General features: G+C 34.4%; 1 protein-coding gene across 4 annotated transcripts in view; it reads right to left on the reverse strand.

Annotated features, from left to right (window-relative positions):
- The window catches only part of SRGAP1 (SLIT-ROBO Rho GTPase activating protein 1), a 306,573-nt gene that overhangs the window by 9,751 nt on the left and 278,407 nt on the right, over positions 1-18,415 (reverse strand). For all 4 annotated transcript variants that reach the window (XM_074269751.1, XM_074269754.1, XM_074269753.1 and 1 more), the window contains exons 16-18: positions 13,991-14,096; positions 7,748-7,972; positions 4,637-4,716 (exon numbers count right to left, since the gene is read on the reverse strand). In XM_074269751.1, coding sequence (XP_074125852.1) covers positions 4,637-4,716; positions 7,748-7,972; positions 13,991-14,096 — 411 coding nt within the window. The remainder of the gene's footprint in view (positions 1-4,636; positions 4,717-7,747; positions 7,973-13,990; positions 14,097-18,415) is intronic.

Here is an 18,415-nt window from a genome sequence, read left to right on the forward strand (position 1 = left end):
TCAATCTCAAACTCCAAATTCCTAAAGATTAAAAAAAAAAAAAAAAAAAAAAAAAAAGGCCAAGAAAAGTTCTTTTAGACTAGGTTCATTGAAAAACTCAGTTTCAAACTTAGGTTCCTCCAATTTACAGCTTCTCTTGCTACTATGGAGGCAAACAAATATTTAAAGAGGAATTCAAGAGGGCAAAGGCAGGTGGGAATGGGGTTAGGTTTTTTTTGCAGGGATGTTTATGAGTAATGATCAAAGTCAAACTTGTTAAAACTTAAAGTTTATTTCCAAATCTGCTGGAAGAATACACATGTACACTCACCATAACTTAACCCATCTGTCTCAGATTTCCTGAGAAATGCATTTATGTTTCCCTTGGAAGCAGTTCTTGGCAATTAAAAAACAAAACAAAACAAAAACTAGGTTATAATATGGTCTCTGAAGACACTGAATAATTCCAGAAATCGTTTTTAGGCTAGGAAGCTTAACTTAGGTTGATTATCCATTGATAAATTCCAACCCATGTCTGAAGAAGTAAAGGAATGATTTGGGGATGTCAGATATGCTAGGAAAAAAATACAATCATGTCTCATTTCAAAGCCTATTTTAATTGTAGCTACATATCTCAAATGTAGAAAGAAAAAAGGCCTCATTTCAGGGCCTATTAACAAAATAATATTTCATGCTCCTGACTTAGGGAAGAATGATTAGTATTTTTAAACTCCTTCACAGAGCAAATAATTTTTAAAAGACTTAAACCAATTGAGTCCTTTAGCTCTAGAATACAATCTTTAGATCATATGTCAAAATCCTGACAGTTTCCAAAGAAACATAGGTATTTAGTCTACCCTTTTGTGTTTCTAAGAAGAAATCCACACTATGACCAAAATATATATATAAAATATATGTATACATATACACATTTATAATATATCATATTAACATTCATATACATGATATATAATATGTATCACTTATAATATATGTACATAATACATATTATACACTATAATTTATTTTACATATGTATACCCCCCCCACACACCATCACTATAAACTTCTTCATAAAACAAGTGCTGAGATAGTGTGATATTATGGATAGAACCTTGGAGCCCTGGATTCAGTCTTGCCTTCTGATACTACTAGGGTGATCTTGGCTAAGTCACTTAATTTCTAAGAGATTTATTAGACAAATAGTTGTTATTTGTCCTTTCTTTTTGAAGATCAATAAGATTATAGGTGATGTCCCTGATTTGCTTATGAACCGGATTTAAGTGAGACTGAATTGAACAAAGTCATCAGTCTTACTCTCTCTTCTTGGGTCCTTGAAGTCCAGGGCAAGACAAGTCAAGACAGCTGTCTATGGCCCAGGATTCAGTGCATGACAATATTTTCCTAGACTCTTAGCACTCCAAAGTGCTTGCTTTAGCTGCCTTCAAGGGCACTGGAACAAACTGTTCTCTTCTGTCCTTTCTGCAGGGGAATGTCTTTGCATGTTTGCAGTAGTCATCCCTCTAACTCACCAACAGATTTCAGGCTTATTGGTTACTTTAGTTTAATCTGTCTGCTAAGATAATTTTATCAGGTTATGGCTGCTGTGCATGCTATAGCTTCTTGGAGCCACAGATGAGAGTGGGGCAACAAATAGACAAATAATAAACATTTATTAATTCATTTTCACTGGTAGAAGGAATTGCCACACCAGAAATTCTCCTCATGGATAAAAATCTTTAGGGTGGGACCAAAAAATCCCAATATATATAAAAAAAATCTTATGTTTCATCACTGCTATGTAATATAGTTTACAGACAAAAGATTAGTAAATGTTGAACTGTATAGGATAAATTTTAAGACTGATATCAGATTAAACAAAGCCTAATTCTCAGAGAGGAGTCTCAAAGCAAACCATGTTCCTGTCTTAAACAAAATGATCTAAAGATTGTACCCAATCATTAGATTTTCTCTCTTGCATTTCTCATTTATAGTCAGTCCTCATTATTTGCCTATTTCATATTACAAATTTACCTACTGGTTAAAATGTATTGGTAACCCTAAAATCAATATTTACGGTCATTTGCGGACATGTACAGAATAATAGAGAATGAATTAACTGACATGTGCATTCCTGGGCTGAGGTTAATTGAGGGACACTATTGCTTTTTTGTTTTAGCTCTTAAACTATAAAAAAGTGTTCTTTTTGTGATTTATTTAGTGCCAACTTTTTTATTTTTGTGATTTTTGTCAAAGATTTCATTTTAAGATGCCCCCCGAGCATATTGCTAAGGTTCTGTCTAATGTTCCCAAGCACAAGGCAATCACATCCATTATAGAAAATACATGTGTTGGACAAGCTTTGTTCAAGCATGGGTATAGTGCTATTGGCCATGAGTTCAATGTGCTAAAGTAAATGTGACCAGAGGGTCACAGGAACTTAACCCTATATCTCTCCAAGGAGCAATGGTTCAGTACATGCTAATTCAATGTTCATGGTAACTTTATATAATTTAGCTATTGTGAATGACAAGAATCAATTGTACTTTTTATTTGCTATTGACACATGAGTGACTTTCTAACAATCTTACCCTACAGTCCCAATAACTGCCCATAAAAACGTAGTGATTGTAACTCTTCATCTAAAAGCAGTCATTCTTAACCTTTTTTATGTGAAGCTATGGATCCCTTCTCAGAACAATGTTTTTAAATGCAAAAAACAAACTACATAAGATTCCAAAGGAAAACCAATAGTTAAATATATATATTTAATTTATGGACTCCAGGTTAAGAAATCCAGATCTAAAGAATCAAAGAAAAATGCCAAATATGCTTTGAGACTTAGGTATGATGATGTTGGTTGATTTGATAATGGAATTCTATGATTTGTTCTATTCAACTCAACAAACATTTCCTAAGCTTCTACTTTTGTTAGAAGCTTGGGCTTTTGTTATTTGGTCACTTCAGTTTTAGGGTGTTGTCTTAGGGAACTAAAATTTAGAGAATAGTAAAAGCATTTTTCAGGGTGCATATCTTTCCCCTTATAGCTGCAAGTTGATTTGTGGTCTAATCCCTCCTCCCAACTCCCCATAAATAACAGTAGCTAAACCTTCAGCAGGACAGAAATTTTGCAGCACTCTATTCCTCTCCTTGGGTACACAGCAGATGAGTCTCACTCCCCCTTACTCCAGGCACAAATCCCCCTATTTCTAGTTTTAATTATAAAAGATACCTTCATGACATATTTTATCTGAATATGGTTTATAGTCATAAGCTCAGAGGCTGCATTAAGAACTCAAAGAAGTCCAGTTTAACTTAGCACCTAGTAAGTGCTTAACATTTTACAGATGAAGAAACTGAGTTTCAGAGACATTCATTGATTTGCTCAAGGTCATATAAGAGGAATAATATAGCATAATTGGGATTTGAATTCAGGTCATCCAATTCCAGACCATACTAATCTCTTCCCCTGTGAAAACACTAACAGGAGAGATTGTTTTGTTTATTTCATCTAATATAGTTTATAAAAGAATAACTAGGTTAGAAAAAAGCATTCAGTTGAATTAATAATAAATCAGCCTTTCTGGCCAATTATCTACTAGATTTAAGATATCGTTCTTTCGCTTGTTTTCCTCTAGGAACCACCTGGGTCTCTTTAGATTAATCATCAAGCTGCTTCCCCATATCTTTAACAAGATGGAGCAATCGCAAGCAAAGACAACATTCACATGAGGACGCTGTCTGAGGACTCTTTGGAGATCTTGGGTGAGATTCTGTTGAATGACTGAATAAGAAAAGGAGGCTGGCAGCTTTATCTATTTTTTCTGTCCCAAGAAGAAAAGTTAGAAAAGCCGACAATCTGTCTGGATGCTGGTGTCATGTCCCATGCTTCCATTACCTGTCACTTTATCCACATGTCAAATACACCAAATTTTCCCTTTGAGGCTTCGACATTATTTGTTCTTTCACTACTTGATCTGTTACCTGTTTCCCTGGGAGACTGATACAGGAAAAACCAGTGATCTGGCTTTGCCAACAAAAGCCACTTTGTAAGCCATCACACGGCAGAGGATGGAAAATACAATGCTTGGGCCAGGAAAAGACACCTGCAATACTTCTGTCAATTTATTTAATTAGGCTCTGGCACCTCTCTCTCTGTCTTTTTCTGTCTCTCTCTTTCGTTTTTCTTCTTCTCTTCTCTCCCCCTTATATTTTTCTTTTATCCAGTGTAGTCAGAGAATTCATTTAAAATGCAATGGCCACTTCAGGCCGGTTTTCTTGTACATGGCAAATGAAAACAGCTGACAAATGGCCTACTTAGGTGAGACAGATATTTATATAGATAGCATTAACTTCACTTTGATTCTATATTTTTCTGGGGAAAGTGAGTAAACCCTCATGGAAGCCTCCAGCTCCAAAACAAATGGTTCAGAGAAAGAAACAAAGCAATATAAGATAAAAGAAAGTAGATAAAAGAAAGGTGGGGTTGAGGGGCTTGAAAAAAAGGCAATTCCACAGAAAGAGGAACTTTGTGTGTCATTTGCAATGACAACTTGCAAATTAGATTCACTGTAAGTTCTGAAAATGTGAATTTATCTGATTTAAAAACACACCCACAGAGAACAGTATTTTAACACCATGGTGAGATGAGACATACCATCTTCACTGGTGTGGGGCTCTGTACCAGCATCCTGATCGACTTCTTCCAAAGTACCGTGCTCACTATATGGACTGTCACTGTGGAGCAGAAATGAAAATCATTAGGAAGCCATGGGGTGCAGATATTTGAGGAAAGAGCAATTGAGAATTTAAAGTAAAGGACATAATGCAAGGACATTCATAATTCATAAGGCTAGGATCAGTAGGAAGAAGAATTATGACATCTGTGACTTTTAAGTGAGGGAAGAGAGATACCATTCATACCATTTCAGGAATGGGAGAGGTCTAGAATTTGGAACGAAAACATAAAAAAAAAAATGTTTAAAATAGTTTAAATTAGGGAAAATATATTAAAAACAAAGACAAAATGGAAATGTTATAATTGAATTGTGAGGCATTTTATAATGGGGTTTAAGTATATTTTAGAAAATAGTTATTGAAAATTTATTGGATTAAACCTAAAGTAAGACCAACATTGGTCAAGAGGCTATTTGATAAACTGTGCAGGAGACCTTAGATAGAGTTATTCTACCTAATGGAAACAAGATTACAAGTATTACATGTCAATGATAATAGCTAATATTTATATGGGCTCTTTAGGATCTGCAAAGTGCTTTTCATATATTAGTTCATTTGATCATTACAATCAATGTGCTACATCATCCTTATTTCTCAGATAAGGAAATGGAAATAAAAAATAATAACTACAACAATAGTAACTAGCATTTATACTCAGGCATTATTGCTATGGTGTTTTTTTTTTTTTTTTAATATGATCTCATTTGTTCCTCAAAATAGTCTTGAGAGGTAGATGCTATTATTATTTCCATTTTACATGTAAGGAAACTGAGACAAACAGGCTAAATGACTTAAACTTGCCCAATAGCCAATAATTGTCTGAGACTAGATTTAAATTTAAGACTTGTGTGCTCTTTTCCCCAAATCACTAGCTTCCTAGGAGATAAGTAAGTTTTGTCATAAACAGTTGAAGCAAATGGGAACATTTTGGTAACATCACTTCTCAGTGATTGGGGCTATTTTGTGTATATTAACTGGATGTACAGGACAGAGAATTGATCATGGCTGGCTGTTAATGTCAAAAGCAAGCAACATTCCAGAGAAACAGAGCATTCTCCTTCAGTGCCTTAGATAACCCTAGAACCCAAGAATGGAAAAATTTCAGTACTATTTACTGAGACAGCTGGTGGTACAGCAGAGTTAGAGTTAGAAACCTCAAATTCAAATTTGACTTCAAATACTTACTCTTAAATAACCCTAGCAAGTCACTTGACCAAGTTTATCTAAATTTTCATAACAGTAAAATGGGAATTATAACATTACTGGCTTTGTTGTTGTGATAAGATTGTTGTGAGGATAAAATAATATTTGCAAAAAACACTTAGCACAGGGGTGCTATATAAATGCTTATTCCTTTCATATTACTTGTTGCTATGATCAATTATATGATCTAATTTATAATCTTTTATGAATATTGAAAATAATTTGTTAATTGATAATATTTAATCATTAGTCTTTTGATGATACTAATTGATACCATTGAAAGCATAATATATTGCTTACTATTATCACTTATTTTTCTGTGATCTGTGGTTTACATTTAACTTAGAAGATGAAAGAGAATCTCTAATAAAAAAAGGACATCTGTATACCACAGAAGGAATAAAATTAAGCTATAAGGACAAGTTTTGGCCTAATGTCTGACTGGTACTAACACTGAAATGTGATCCTATTTATTCTTGGTAAAGGGGCAAGAAACTGATGTGTTCTGAGTTAGATGATTTTCTAGTTTCTCATGAAGAGAATTGTCACATTGCCCATGTAGGATGGGCATATTTTTCGAGACACATACAATATAAGTACAAAAACATCAAAAAAGTCAAACATGGAGGACTTGGGGGTTATTTTCAGAAATTGGCACTACTTTTCCCTTTCAGAAGTATGGATAATTGGGAGCTGATTATACTTTTCTTATGATCAGAAAGATTTCTATGCCAAGTTTCCAGTTTTTGCTAGGCTGTTGCAGTGAAGAGGGATCATGATTTGTTCTGTCTGGCTCCAGAAGGCAGAATTTCATAGGATATATGCTCCAAAGAGGCAAATTTCAGCTTGATGTCAGGAAAAAGCTCCCTAACAATGAGAGTTTTGCTAAAGAAGAATTAGCTACTTCAGGAACTGGTGAGCTTCCCCTTCACTGATAGTCTCTAAAAATTTTTTGAGTAGTTGGTGGGCATCTTATAGTGGAGGATTTTGTTTAGAATATAGTTTGGACTAGATGGCTACTGAGGTCCCATTCAATTTTAAAATTCTGTGATTCTCTAATAACTGAATTTTACTGTTTTTGTACATGTTCTATCTTAAAATTATAGGCTAGGCTACCAATTATAAGTGCTATAAAAATGGTAAGGATCAAAAAAGGCTTATATAATTTCTTTATTTTGAAAGCTCTAAGTGCTTTATGTAAATTGATATGGGTAGAACCATACATAACTACCTGGTAAAGGAGATAGAAGAAGGAGAATGAAGACTGCATCAATCACTGAAAGAAACTAGACATATCTGAGTGAAGTTTCCAGCCATATTTACTTGATGTTAGTACACTAATATAAATTAGTACAAATATAAATAACAGAAAAACTACCCTACAAATCTGACTATAAGAAAAAAATGTTTTTAAAATCTGGTTGAGGTGATAAGCCTGAGTTGAAGCTTAAGCCTGGTAACAAGCCAATTTCTGGCTAACATTTCAGTGCTACTAAAATTTACCTATTTCCTAAATTTTATGGGGTTATAATCTTTTAAGGCATGTAGGTGGTACAGTGATTATAATGTTAAGAAGAATTTAAACCCAACTTCTGACACTTACTGGCTGTGTAATTCCTGGGCAAGTTCCTTAACTGTTTGTGTCATTTTCCTTACCTGTAAAATGGAGATAATAATGGCACTTACCTCCCAGGGTTGATGAAAGGACAGAATGAGAAAATATTTGTAGCATGTTTTCCAAACTTTATAGTGTTATATAAATGGTAGCTATTATCATTGCTATTATTTTGAAAAGTGTAAGAATTTCCTGCCTTATATCCCTACTTACCAGTAGTCATCTCCAGCCATGCACTTTTCATAAACTGGGCCATCTAGCTCTTTAGCATCTGGGAAAATAGTCTCATGGTGGATGATGATAGTTTTGATGATTTCATTCACGTGAGCCTGGCAAGACACCTGGTCCTGTATTTCTGGAACAGGCATTAGTGTTGGCCCAAAACAAATGGCCAGGTTATAAGGGTCCATCATGTTCTCATCGCTGTATTGTGAGAGGCTAGGGAAGGAAACATGAGCAACTGTAAACAGATTTTTTTTTTTTTAAATAGAAAAAAATCAATGATGTTTAAAAACACCCAAATTCTAAGAATTAAGGTCTAAAGCCTTTGATGATCAATTATGAATTATGGCTCTCCATTCTACCCTAAAGCAGTTCAAATGAAAACAAAGATAGCTCTAACTTGTATTGAGTAGCAGCTGAAAGAGAATTGTATATTCAGCTTGCTTTATTAAGTAGTATTCTTGGAAGCCAGGGAAGAGAATTTATTATGGTTCTCAGTACAATTGGGAACTAGGATAAAGTGAACAGAGTTCCATCTGTAAGAAACAAAGTAAACAATCAACTATTAAATGTCAAGCAGATACATCTGGGAGGAACAGAAAGAAACCTTATAAGGCTGCTATGTTTAGATCTCTAAAATTCCTCCTCCCTCCCATTTTTTCTTTCAGATTTTTTTCTTACTAAAAAGTATTAAGAAACACTAGTGGGGAAGAGAGTTTCTTTCTCTGCCACTTGAGAGGGAGCAAATGAACAACTCTTGGAATTTAAAATCAATGTAAGAGACTTCAAAGCTTGGTCTCTAAAGCTAGAGCAATAGTCCTCCAACCTCCATTATATCATATTTATTAAAAGAACACAAATATTTTCTTCCACCTCTGCAACATAATTTTTAGGAAAAATCTTCTATCTCATCCATGGATTGTGAGTTATTTTTTTGGGGGGAGATCCCTATTGGCTTGCTATATAATTATAGAGTTTAGTCATATGAATATTTATAGTTTTGTTATAATAACACTTCCTCTGGGTTATTTCCCCCAACCTGCACAAATTAGTAGACAGGGTAGCTGGTACCTTGTATTCAATAATCCTTTGAGGGTCTGCTTCTAACACTTTAGCTCACAAGCCCTCACTAACATGCTTCCTATGAATAAGTAGTCAATAGATATTAAAGCCATTTGCTAAGATAGCATAGTCTAACAATATCTATAAAACATTCTTCACCAAGTAGGGACATGTTCTCTCATAAATAAATGCAGTATCCATGGGATGGGAAGGCTTAAACTCAAGAGTACATATGTACTTGAACTGATGCTGAGTGAAATGCGCAGGACCAGGAGATCGTTGTATACTTCAACAACAATACTATATGATAATCAATTCTGATAGAATTCAACTCTTCAACAATGAGATGAACCAAATCAATTCCACAGAGCAGTAATGAACTGAACCAGCTACACCCAGCGAAAGAACTCTGGGAGATGACTATGAACCACTACATAGAATTCCCAACCCCTCTATTTTTGTCTGCCTGCATTTTGGATTTCCTTCACAGGCTAATTGTATACTATTTCAAAGTTCAATTCTTTTTGTACATCAAAACAACTGTTTGGACATGTATATATACATATATATATATATATATATATATATATATATATATAGTATTTAATTTATACTTTAACATATTTAACATATATTGGTCAACCTGCCATCTAGGGGAGGTGGTAGGGGGAAGGAGGGGAAAAATTGGAACAAAAGGCTTGGCAATTGTCAATGCTGTAAAATTACCCATGCATATATCTTGTAAATAAAAAGCTATAATTAAAAAAAAAAGAGTACATATATACTAATAGTGCTAACGAAGATTATAAGATGTTTTGTTGTTACCTTCCCTCTTCATTCAAAGTGGGCAGGAAGTTTACATTAAGAAAAAATATTTTTATTTGAGTAATGGTAGAGTTTTATACAATGTCTAGTCCAAAGAGAATTAAAAGTCCAGATGAAAGCACAGTGACTGGCACAAAATAGGTTCTTAGCAAATGCTTGTTGAATTAAATTGTAATGAATGAAAAGATGACTAACTGAAGGGAGATGGGGAACCACCCATTACCAAAACAAAGCGGTATTAAGAGTCAAAAATGACTTGTATGCTATAATATGCTTTTTGTGAAATAAAGTAATCCAGTTATTATCTATCCTTCATTCTCAAAAAAAAAAAAAAAAATCAATGACATTGCAAGAGTAGTGTCTTGAAAAGGAATCTAGTTAATTAGAAGAGAGGAAAAAAAAAAGTATAATTTCTACAACTGTTATATAGACTAACTTCAGTCTTTAAAAAGTCCATAATATAGCATTAGAAAGTCATGTTACTCAAACTGGACCAAATCTTTTCTCATATTATAACCTAAATTTTGGAAATGTCTTTTTCCTCCATTTCTGTCTGTTGAAATCCTTTAAGACATCTTAAATGCTGCCTCCTCGAATTCTTCTCTGATCTTTTTAATTGCAAATGATACAGTAATCTCTCTGCAGTTAAATGTCTATAGCATTCTTAGTTCATCTTCAGATGGTTTCACCAAGTTCTAGTTTGCATTAATATAATATTAATTGAATATATTATTACATAAAAATATAATAATTATATTGTTATACTTATAATTATATAATATTATTAATATTAATTGTATACTCATTTTAGTTCTTCTATCATATTGTAAGACTTTGAAGGCAGATGCCATATTTTAGTTATCTCTCTTCCCCAGTGCTCAGCACAACACTTTGCACTTAATAAATGTTGAAAGTGAATTGAGGGGGGGAAAAAGTGAATTAAGGATGAGGCAGGCATAACAGAGCACAATCCCTGGAGCCAGGAAATCTGAGTTCAAATCCAGCCTAAGACACTTGAATATTTACTAGTTTTTTGACCCTAGTTGCCTTGCAGCAATAACAATAAAAGAATGTGAATTGAAAATAAGAGAATCATTGGGGGGGGGGGGGGTTAGAGACAGAAGACAGCCTGAAGGTTCTCTAGTCTAAGCCTTTCATTTTGAAATTGGCAAGTAGAAAAGAATTGGCAGTAAAACATAAAGGTTTAATCCTAAGAGAGTCTTTTATCCATAGGTAATCTGTCCTTCATTCTTATTTCCTTATCAGAAACATTTGAATAAAGGAGGCAGGCAATTAATCTTTCCAAGTTTACAAATTAAAATCTGTTTGAAAAGTGGGCATTTGAAAATTAAAAATTATTACTGATTTCTGTATAACAATGTTTTTGTTTGTTGTCATACAGAGTGAAAAGGGGAATTATATATGAAAATTGTGAAATTTTGTGATGTACACTTTTTTTAAAGTACAGTCCCCACAAAAAAGCACAGTACTGTATTTTTAAGAGTACAGTAACTTTTACTGTTGTTTTCCTATCATGCTTATCATTTCCTTTAATTCCTTATCATTCTTTAACAAATCAAATCAAAAATTAGCAATCACCTCTCTTTGGGCTCCTTCCAAAATCCCCACACCCAAACTTCAGACAACAAAGCTCATCTTTTCTGAGGGTAGAGGCAGGATGGCAGGCTGCCTTTGTGCTTGGGCCCATTTCCATTCAACCTCTGTCTTTTCACTAAGATAATTTAGGGAAAGATACAATTTGATTCCAAATAGGAAATAAGCTGAGAACAGGGTTTTTCCTTCTTAGAATTTCCATCTCCTGTAGACAGCCAACTTCCTGGCACTTATTAGGCATTTAAATATTTTGGGGCAGCTAGTTGGTACAATGGATGAACTGAATTTAAATCTGTTCTCAGACATTTATGAGACTCTGGACAAGTCACTTAATACTATTTGCCTCAGTTCCCTATCTATAAAATGAACTGGAGAAGGAAATGGGAAATCACTTTAGTATCTTTGCCAAGATAACTCCACATGGGATCATAAAGCAACAAATACAATTGAAATGACCAAGAATAAATAAATACTTGATATTTGATTTACTGGTGTAAGGGTGGGGTTGAAATCATCTTCATAACCAAGCGTGGTCAGAATATCTCTATCAATCAATGAGTATTTTAAGAACAATTTTAAGCTCTCAGAAAAAAAAAATGCCAAGGCATTTTAAGAACAATTTTGACTAGGTGATTTTAACTACTGTAAATAACCAAATTATCTACAAATGACACAATGAGGAAGACATTATCTGCATCCAGAGAAAGAATTGATAAACAGAAGTATATGTAAAATTATATAAAAAATTTTCAGTAACTAAGAGCTATGAGATACTCATTTGGCACATGGGCTCTCTAAGCCTGAGCCTACTTTGTCCTGGACTCCATGTGCCTCGAAGGAGAAAGTGAATGTCAGATTTTGGTGGGATAATGTTTTATACCAATTTGTTAGCATACCACCTGAGTAAACACCCCTTTCTAAAAGCTACTTAGGCTGGCTGACTAAACTGATTCTTAAATAATACCTCCTTAGGCTTGGATTGTAAGGTAGGGAAGAGGAACATATTAGAACTCTGAAGATGCATCCAGCTCAGTTCTAGAGACCCAACTTATTTGTGAGTGGAGGGTTGAAAGGATCTTCATAGCTAACATGGAATACACTTGATTAGAAAGCTGTTAAATTTCAGTGTTCAAGGACCGGAGAAAGGGGTGATGAGACAATAGGTGTGTGTGTTGTAACATCAGAGAGTAAACTGACATGCATACAGTACCTTAATATTTGCAAAGTGCTTTTCATAGTTTATTGGGGAGAGAAAAGGCAAATAGGGATGCAAGCTATTCTCTTGGACGGAAGGCAAATGTAGTGAGAACCAAGAGAGTAAATCTAAAGCTTTGACTAATTTCTCACCCATGTTGTTAATGTTTTTGCACCCCTGTGATAAGTTTAATATATTTAAAAAGATAAAACTACAATTATGCCTAAAAATAATTGTGACCTGAATAGACTCCAACAGTTATTTCTGTCTGAAGCTTTGGGAAAGGAGAGGTACTATAGCTGTAGCCACATGGTTCTTTGCATTGATTTAAATCCAGATGAATTCATTTAAACAAATATTTATCGAATACCAACTATTTATTATAGAAAGAATTCCTATCTATTTAGACACCTCGGCTTTGATACTCTGAACTGATCTGAAGACAACACATGAGGCTGATAAATTTTCAGAAGGGGCTATGTCCACAATTGCCTTGGCATTTTTTTTTTTTTTTTTCTGAGAGCTTAAAGCAATCTGCAAACTTCCCCTCCTTCTCCAGGGAAGGATAGAGAAGAGAATATCCTAATTTTAGAAATGGTCAATTTACAGTGGACAGAGGAAAAGGCATTTCCTCAAATTGACTCAGTAAATCATTGGTGAACTTTCCCCTCCATGACATCTATTGTATTTCTTTAGCTCCAACTGCTTATTTGAAATGCTGATAGGAGGACTTGTGGGGTGGGAGAAGGGAAAGGAGTGGGAAAGCTTATCTAGGACTTGGCCAGGATGCTTTTAAAATGCTGGATATGCACAGGAAATAAGAAAACTAACCATTCTTTCTTTTTTAAATTGAAAAATAAATTGACTAAATAGAAAAAAAAAGTTCTCTTGAAAAATCAAAACAACATTTTTATATTTCTATTGCATTATTAATGTAAAAAATGTCTTGAAGAAATGCATTTCAACCTTTACAGTATCTCCTACTAAACTTAAAGAATTTCTCATTTAATTCAGAGCATAACTCATTTCTCTTTTTTCTCCTTTCTCCCCCCAAACAGCATTAAAATTTTAATAACTTTCCACAGTGGACAGATGACTCGTTATGATGTAAAAATAAAGCCCCAAACCTTTATGAAATAGTTAATGTTAGCTTAGTTTGGTAGTTTGTTCCTTTTAAGAAGGTAAAGTTTCTAAGGGCTTTATAGCCATAGTTTCCTCATTTGTTCAGTCCTATTCAACTTTTTGTAATCCTATGGACTACACAGGTCCTTCTGTTTTCCACAATTTCTTGAGGCCTAATCTTGAAGCATTTGGTGTAGTGTTTTCAATTTAATGGTGAGCTTGATTTGCTAGAAAGAAATAAACCTTCATCCTTCATTTAATCATTTTTCCAGTCTTGAACTGTGCTAACTAAAATATATTTGCCTATGATGAAGAGAACCAAAATATCGCTTTCATAGAGATCCTCAGGACTGAGAAATAATTCAGAAGTAGAACATAAATGGTTAAATGTCAGTATTTCTACAGAAGATACTTACTGGTTGAGGAAAGCAAAAAGGTACCTCATCACGATAAGGACGGATCTGGGCAAGGTGAGGAGGAGTTTACGGATGTGAAGAGCCCTCTCATAGAGATTATCTATTCCTACAAACAGAAGACATCTTTGTTAAGATTATTCCACCTAAATTAACAAGGTAGAAAGATATCAGTACATTTTGATGTGCTCTATGATAAAGACACTCCTATGTGTTGACTCTCCATCCCTCTTGGGCCAGATCCTCAAACTTTCCCCATGAGCATGGAACTGACATTTAAGTGAAATAACTTAAGGGGTGCTACTATTTGCAAGGGACTCCCCTCTACCTGACCATCATCTTTCCTTTCATTGGTACTCCTACCGTTCTATTTTCAACAAGATTCTTCTCATTTATTTAGTGTAAAAATTATTTTAAACTTGCTGACATTTCTGAGTTCTTCTGAACAGTTTTCCCCTTCCTTTTCTGGATGGGAGAGAAGAGAGAAGGATCTGTCCTTTGCTATGTTTGACTATTGCCTGGACTTCCTGGTACATTTCCAAGTATTGTTTTCTTCTTTGCTCAAGCACACTTTTCTGAAGCTTCTCAGCATAGTGGTATTCCTGAATAATATTACTCTTAGGGAAGATATAGTTAACAATGACATTAATACCATTTTCTCTCATCAAAGTTCTACTTTGATGTCTTATCTTGAATTAATGGTAATAATACTGAGTTCCCCAGGCTTCAGACAATGGAGTGCATGTTCTCTGGTAGACCCAACCAAGCTTGAAAAATTGGAACAAATCTTGAGTTTGGCAACATTGGTTACCAGACCAGTCATTAAGTAATAAGGTGATTTTTCTCTTTCTGCTTTTGTTTTATAATCCATAAATTCTCTGTTAAGGCAAGGAAATGTCAGTAGCAAGAATGTCCACAAATAATCAACATGACACTGGCGAAAGTGAAATAATAATCCCACTTTTTTCCCCAGAGCATTTTGCTTCAGGAGTTGTAGGACCTTTAGCAAATCACTTCACTTTGGTTTTCCTTTCTATAAAATGAAAAGGTTGCACTAGATGGCCTTAAAGATTACTTTCTGCTCTAGATCTAAAATTCTGTGTCTATTTTTTAAAAAGTGTTTTCAAATCCATTTGTTTTTTTAGAGCCACCTTGTGGCACAGATATGCTAAGTATTAGAATTATATTTTGGAGATCAGAAAATTGAGGATCTGTGATCTTAAGTGCTTTGTTCAAATCACAGATTGAGTAAGTGGTAGAGGGAGCTAGAATGTAGATCTTTTGACTCCCAGCCCAGGAATTTCTCTGCTCCATTGCTTTATTTCTCTGCATGGCTTTTTGAGAGAATTGACGAGTGTACAAATGAGAGCCTCAGTCTGTGAAACATATGAAAATACTGGCATGATTTCTCCCCTGAAGAATTTCAATAGTCTTTAATCATCATATTTAATAATAGGAAGAGAAAACAATTGATGGGAAAACCTTCCACTTTCATGCTCCTATCAGTATCAGTTCAATTAAACTCTAATTCAGCCCAGACAGGTGATAATCTACAAATTAAAAATAAAATGCATGAATAACTACATTTAATGAACTAATTTTCCCCAGCTCTTTCATTGTGTTCCAAGAGTAAGAATAACCATTTATACTGAGAGGAGAAAAAGTTATCTAGGGCTGTTGTCCACTTAATAACTCATGTGATCAGACAGTTGGTTTTCTGCACAACTGGGGAAGATTTTAATTGGTGATGGAAAAAAAAAAAGAAGAAATACATGGATATATATAATTCCCAGATGTCCTTTGGCTAGATAAAAATGATTTCAAAATAATAAAAAGTATTATCCTTATCTTGGTAGTTAGTACCAGTGACTGAGTTATAATGTAAACTGGAGCTATAACATTTTAAGTCTATGAATTCTTTTAAGAAGTTCAACTACAATGGAGCTAAAGAATTGACATGCTATTCAGACTTCCAAGGCACTTCTCTATTCATAAAGGTACCTTCTATGTCATCTCAGAAAATGAAAATATTTGAGCATTATAGAAACTGATATATTTGTAGTCAAATGTATTCATGATTTATGAAGGGCTTCAGAATGAAGTTTATAAGAGAAATGGGTTAGAGTTCTATTTTACTGAATGCAGTGCCTCGTTTCAAAACTTTTCAGAAACTGGCATCATTGGAAATAAATTGCTTTCCTTTTGGAGGTGGATCCCCAATCCCTAAATGACAGGTTGCCATTCCAGTTGACTATAACCTATACTCTTAGTGATCTGGAAAAACTAGCCCATGATCCCAATGTAAGAAGTTTATTTTCTGGTCATCATGAGAATTAATTCCATAATATCAATGGCTTCAATGTGCCATAGTTAAAAAGGGGAGGAGAGCAGATATTTTTACCCTTCTTTAGCAGAAGAAAAGCTGAAGGGTGTGTGTATATGTATCCAAGTGATATATGTATCATATACATGCGTATGTTGTACATGGGTATGGAACCAGATTCAGAGCTTAAAGGAAATTTAGAAGTTACTTAATTCAACTCCCTTTATTTTTAGAGAGGGGAAACTTAAGTCCATCCATCAAGATGCCAAGAGGTCAGAGAGGTGGAAAGGAGCCAAGACTTCAAATACATTTCATTTTCCACTGTCACATATAGATGAAGTGGTACATCTACAGAGAATCACTAAGAACTTAAACAAGAATGACAAATATTATGTGCTTAAGTTTTAGTAGAATAGGTATTAAATGATGTAAAATATTTTACACAATTTCATTTTTTCCAATTTCCTCTCTTGTTACCGATGATCTCTTCACTGCCAATTGTCATGCCCTTTTCTAGATCCTGCTCTTTCTTAACCTCTTTGCAGAATGTGACATTGTTAAGCACCTTCTTTTCTTGGACACTGCCTGCTTTCTAGATTTTTTGATTGGATCTTAATCCATTCCATGCTTACCAACAGGGCATTCCCCTCCAAGCTCTCTTCTCTCTGTAGTCTCTCCTTTGGTGATCTCATCAATTCCCATGGTTTCAATTATCCTAACTATATAATGGATCCCCAGATCTATTTATCCAATTTTAATCTCTTTTCTGAGGTACAGTCCTAAATCACCAGCTTCCTACTGTGTCTTAAACTGAACACCTCTAAGACAGTATATATGTATAATTCTCTATCCCTCCACCCTCACCTCAAACCATCTCTCTCCCAAATTCCCCTTTTATTCCTGAAGTTATCACTATTCTCAGTTAGCCAGGTTTATAACTTCAGGGTCATCCTTGATTCCTCTTAGTCAATTGCCTAATCTTTTTATTTCTATCTCCACAACTCTTATATGTGTTTCTGTTTTTCCATTTTAATAAGGACTATTCTAATACAGATTCTTCTCATCTCTTGCCTTAACTATTGTTGTTTGTGGTTGCTCACTCATGTCTGATTCTTTGTGACCTTATTTGTTTTTTTGGTTTTTTTTTGTTTGTGTGTTTTTTGACTAAGATACTAGAATGGTTTGCCTTTCCTTCTCCAGATCACTTTATAGATGAGGAAAGTGAGGCAATTGGGATTAAGTGATTGCCTAGTAATAATCTGAGATCAGATCTGAACTAGGAAAAATAAGTTTTCCCAACTCCAGTCTCAGCAATCCATCTACTACACCATCTAGCTGCAGTAGACTTTATTGTTTGTCTCAACATTCCCATTCCAACACATTCTTCACACTATTAAATAAAACACAAGTCTGATCTTATCACTGTCCTAGATAATAAACTCCCTATTACCTCCATAATAAAATACAATCTCCTCTCTTTGGTACTTAAAAGTTCTTCACAACTGACCTCACTCTATAGTTCTGGTCTTTTCCACCCAAATTGCCACTTGCTGTTCCTTGGATGAGATTCCCCATTTCATTTCTGTATCTTAGCTCTAGATGTACCTTATGCTTCCTTTCTCACCTCTGCCTCTTGGTAGCTCTGGCAGCCTTTAAAAGTAACCTTAAGATTGCCTGCCATCAAGGGGAGGGAGTAGAGGATAATTTGGAAAAATGAATACAAGGGATAATGTTATTTTAAAAAATTACTCATGCATATATACTGTCAAAAAAATTAAAAAATTAAATAAAATTAAATAAAAGTAATCTTAAACAGAACCTTTTCTAAGAGATTTCTCACAGTCTCTCCAGTTCTTCTTTTCAAAGACCATTTCCCATCTCCTCTGTATTTATCTTGTATATACTGATTCATATATTTTGTCTCTTAAATTAGAACCTAAGTTCCCTGAGGGAAGGACTATTTTTTTTTTCCTTTAGCACTCAGTGTCTAGCAAAAATTTAATAAATGCTTTCTGAGGGAGCTGTTATCAAGTATTTTATGATTAAGGCTGTCTTTGAATATTTAGTTATACCAACTAAAACTGTAACAGTACTTTGATATCATC

Source organism: Sminthopsis crassicaudata, chromosome 5 (assembly GCF_048593235.1).
Source record: "Sminthopsis crassicaudata isolate SCR6 chromosome 5, ASM4859323v1, whole genome shotgun sequence".
NCBI classification, from domain to species: Eukaryota; Metazoa; Chordata; class Mammalia; order Dasyuromorphia; family Dasyuridae; genus Sminthopsis; species Sminthopsis crassicaudata.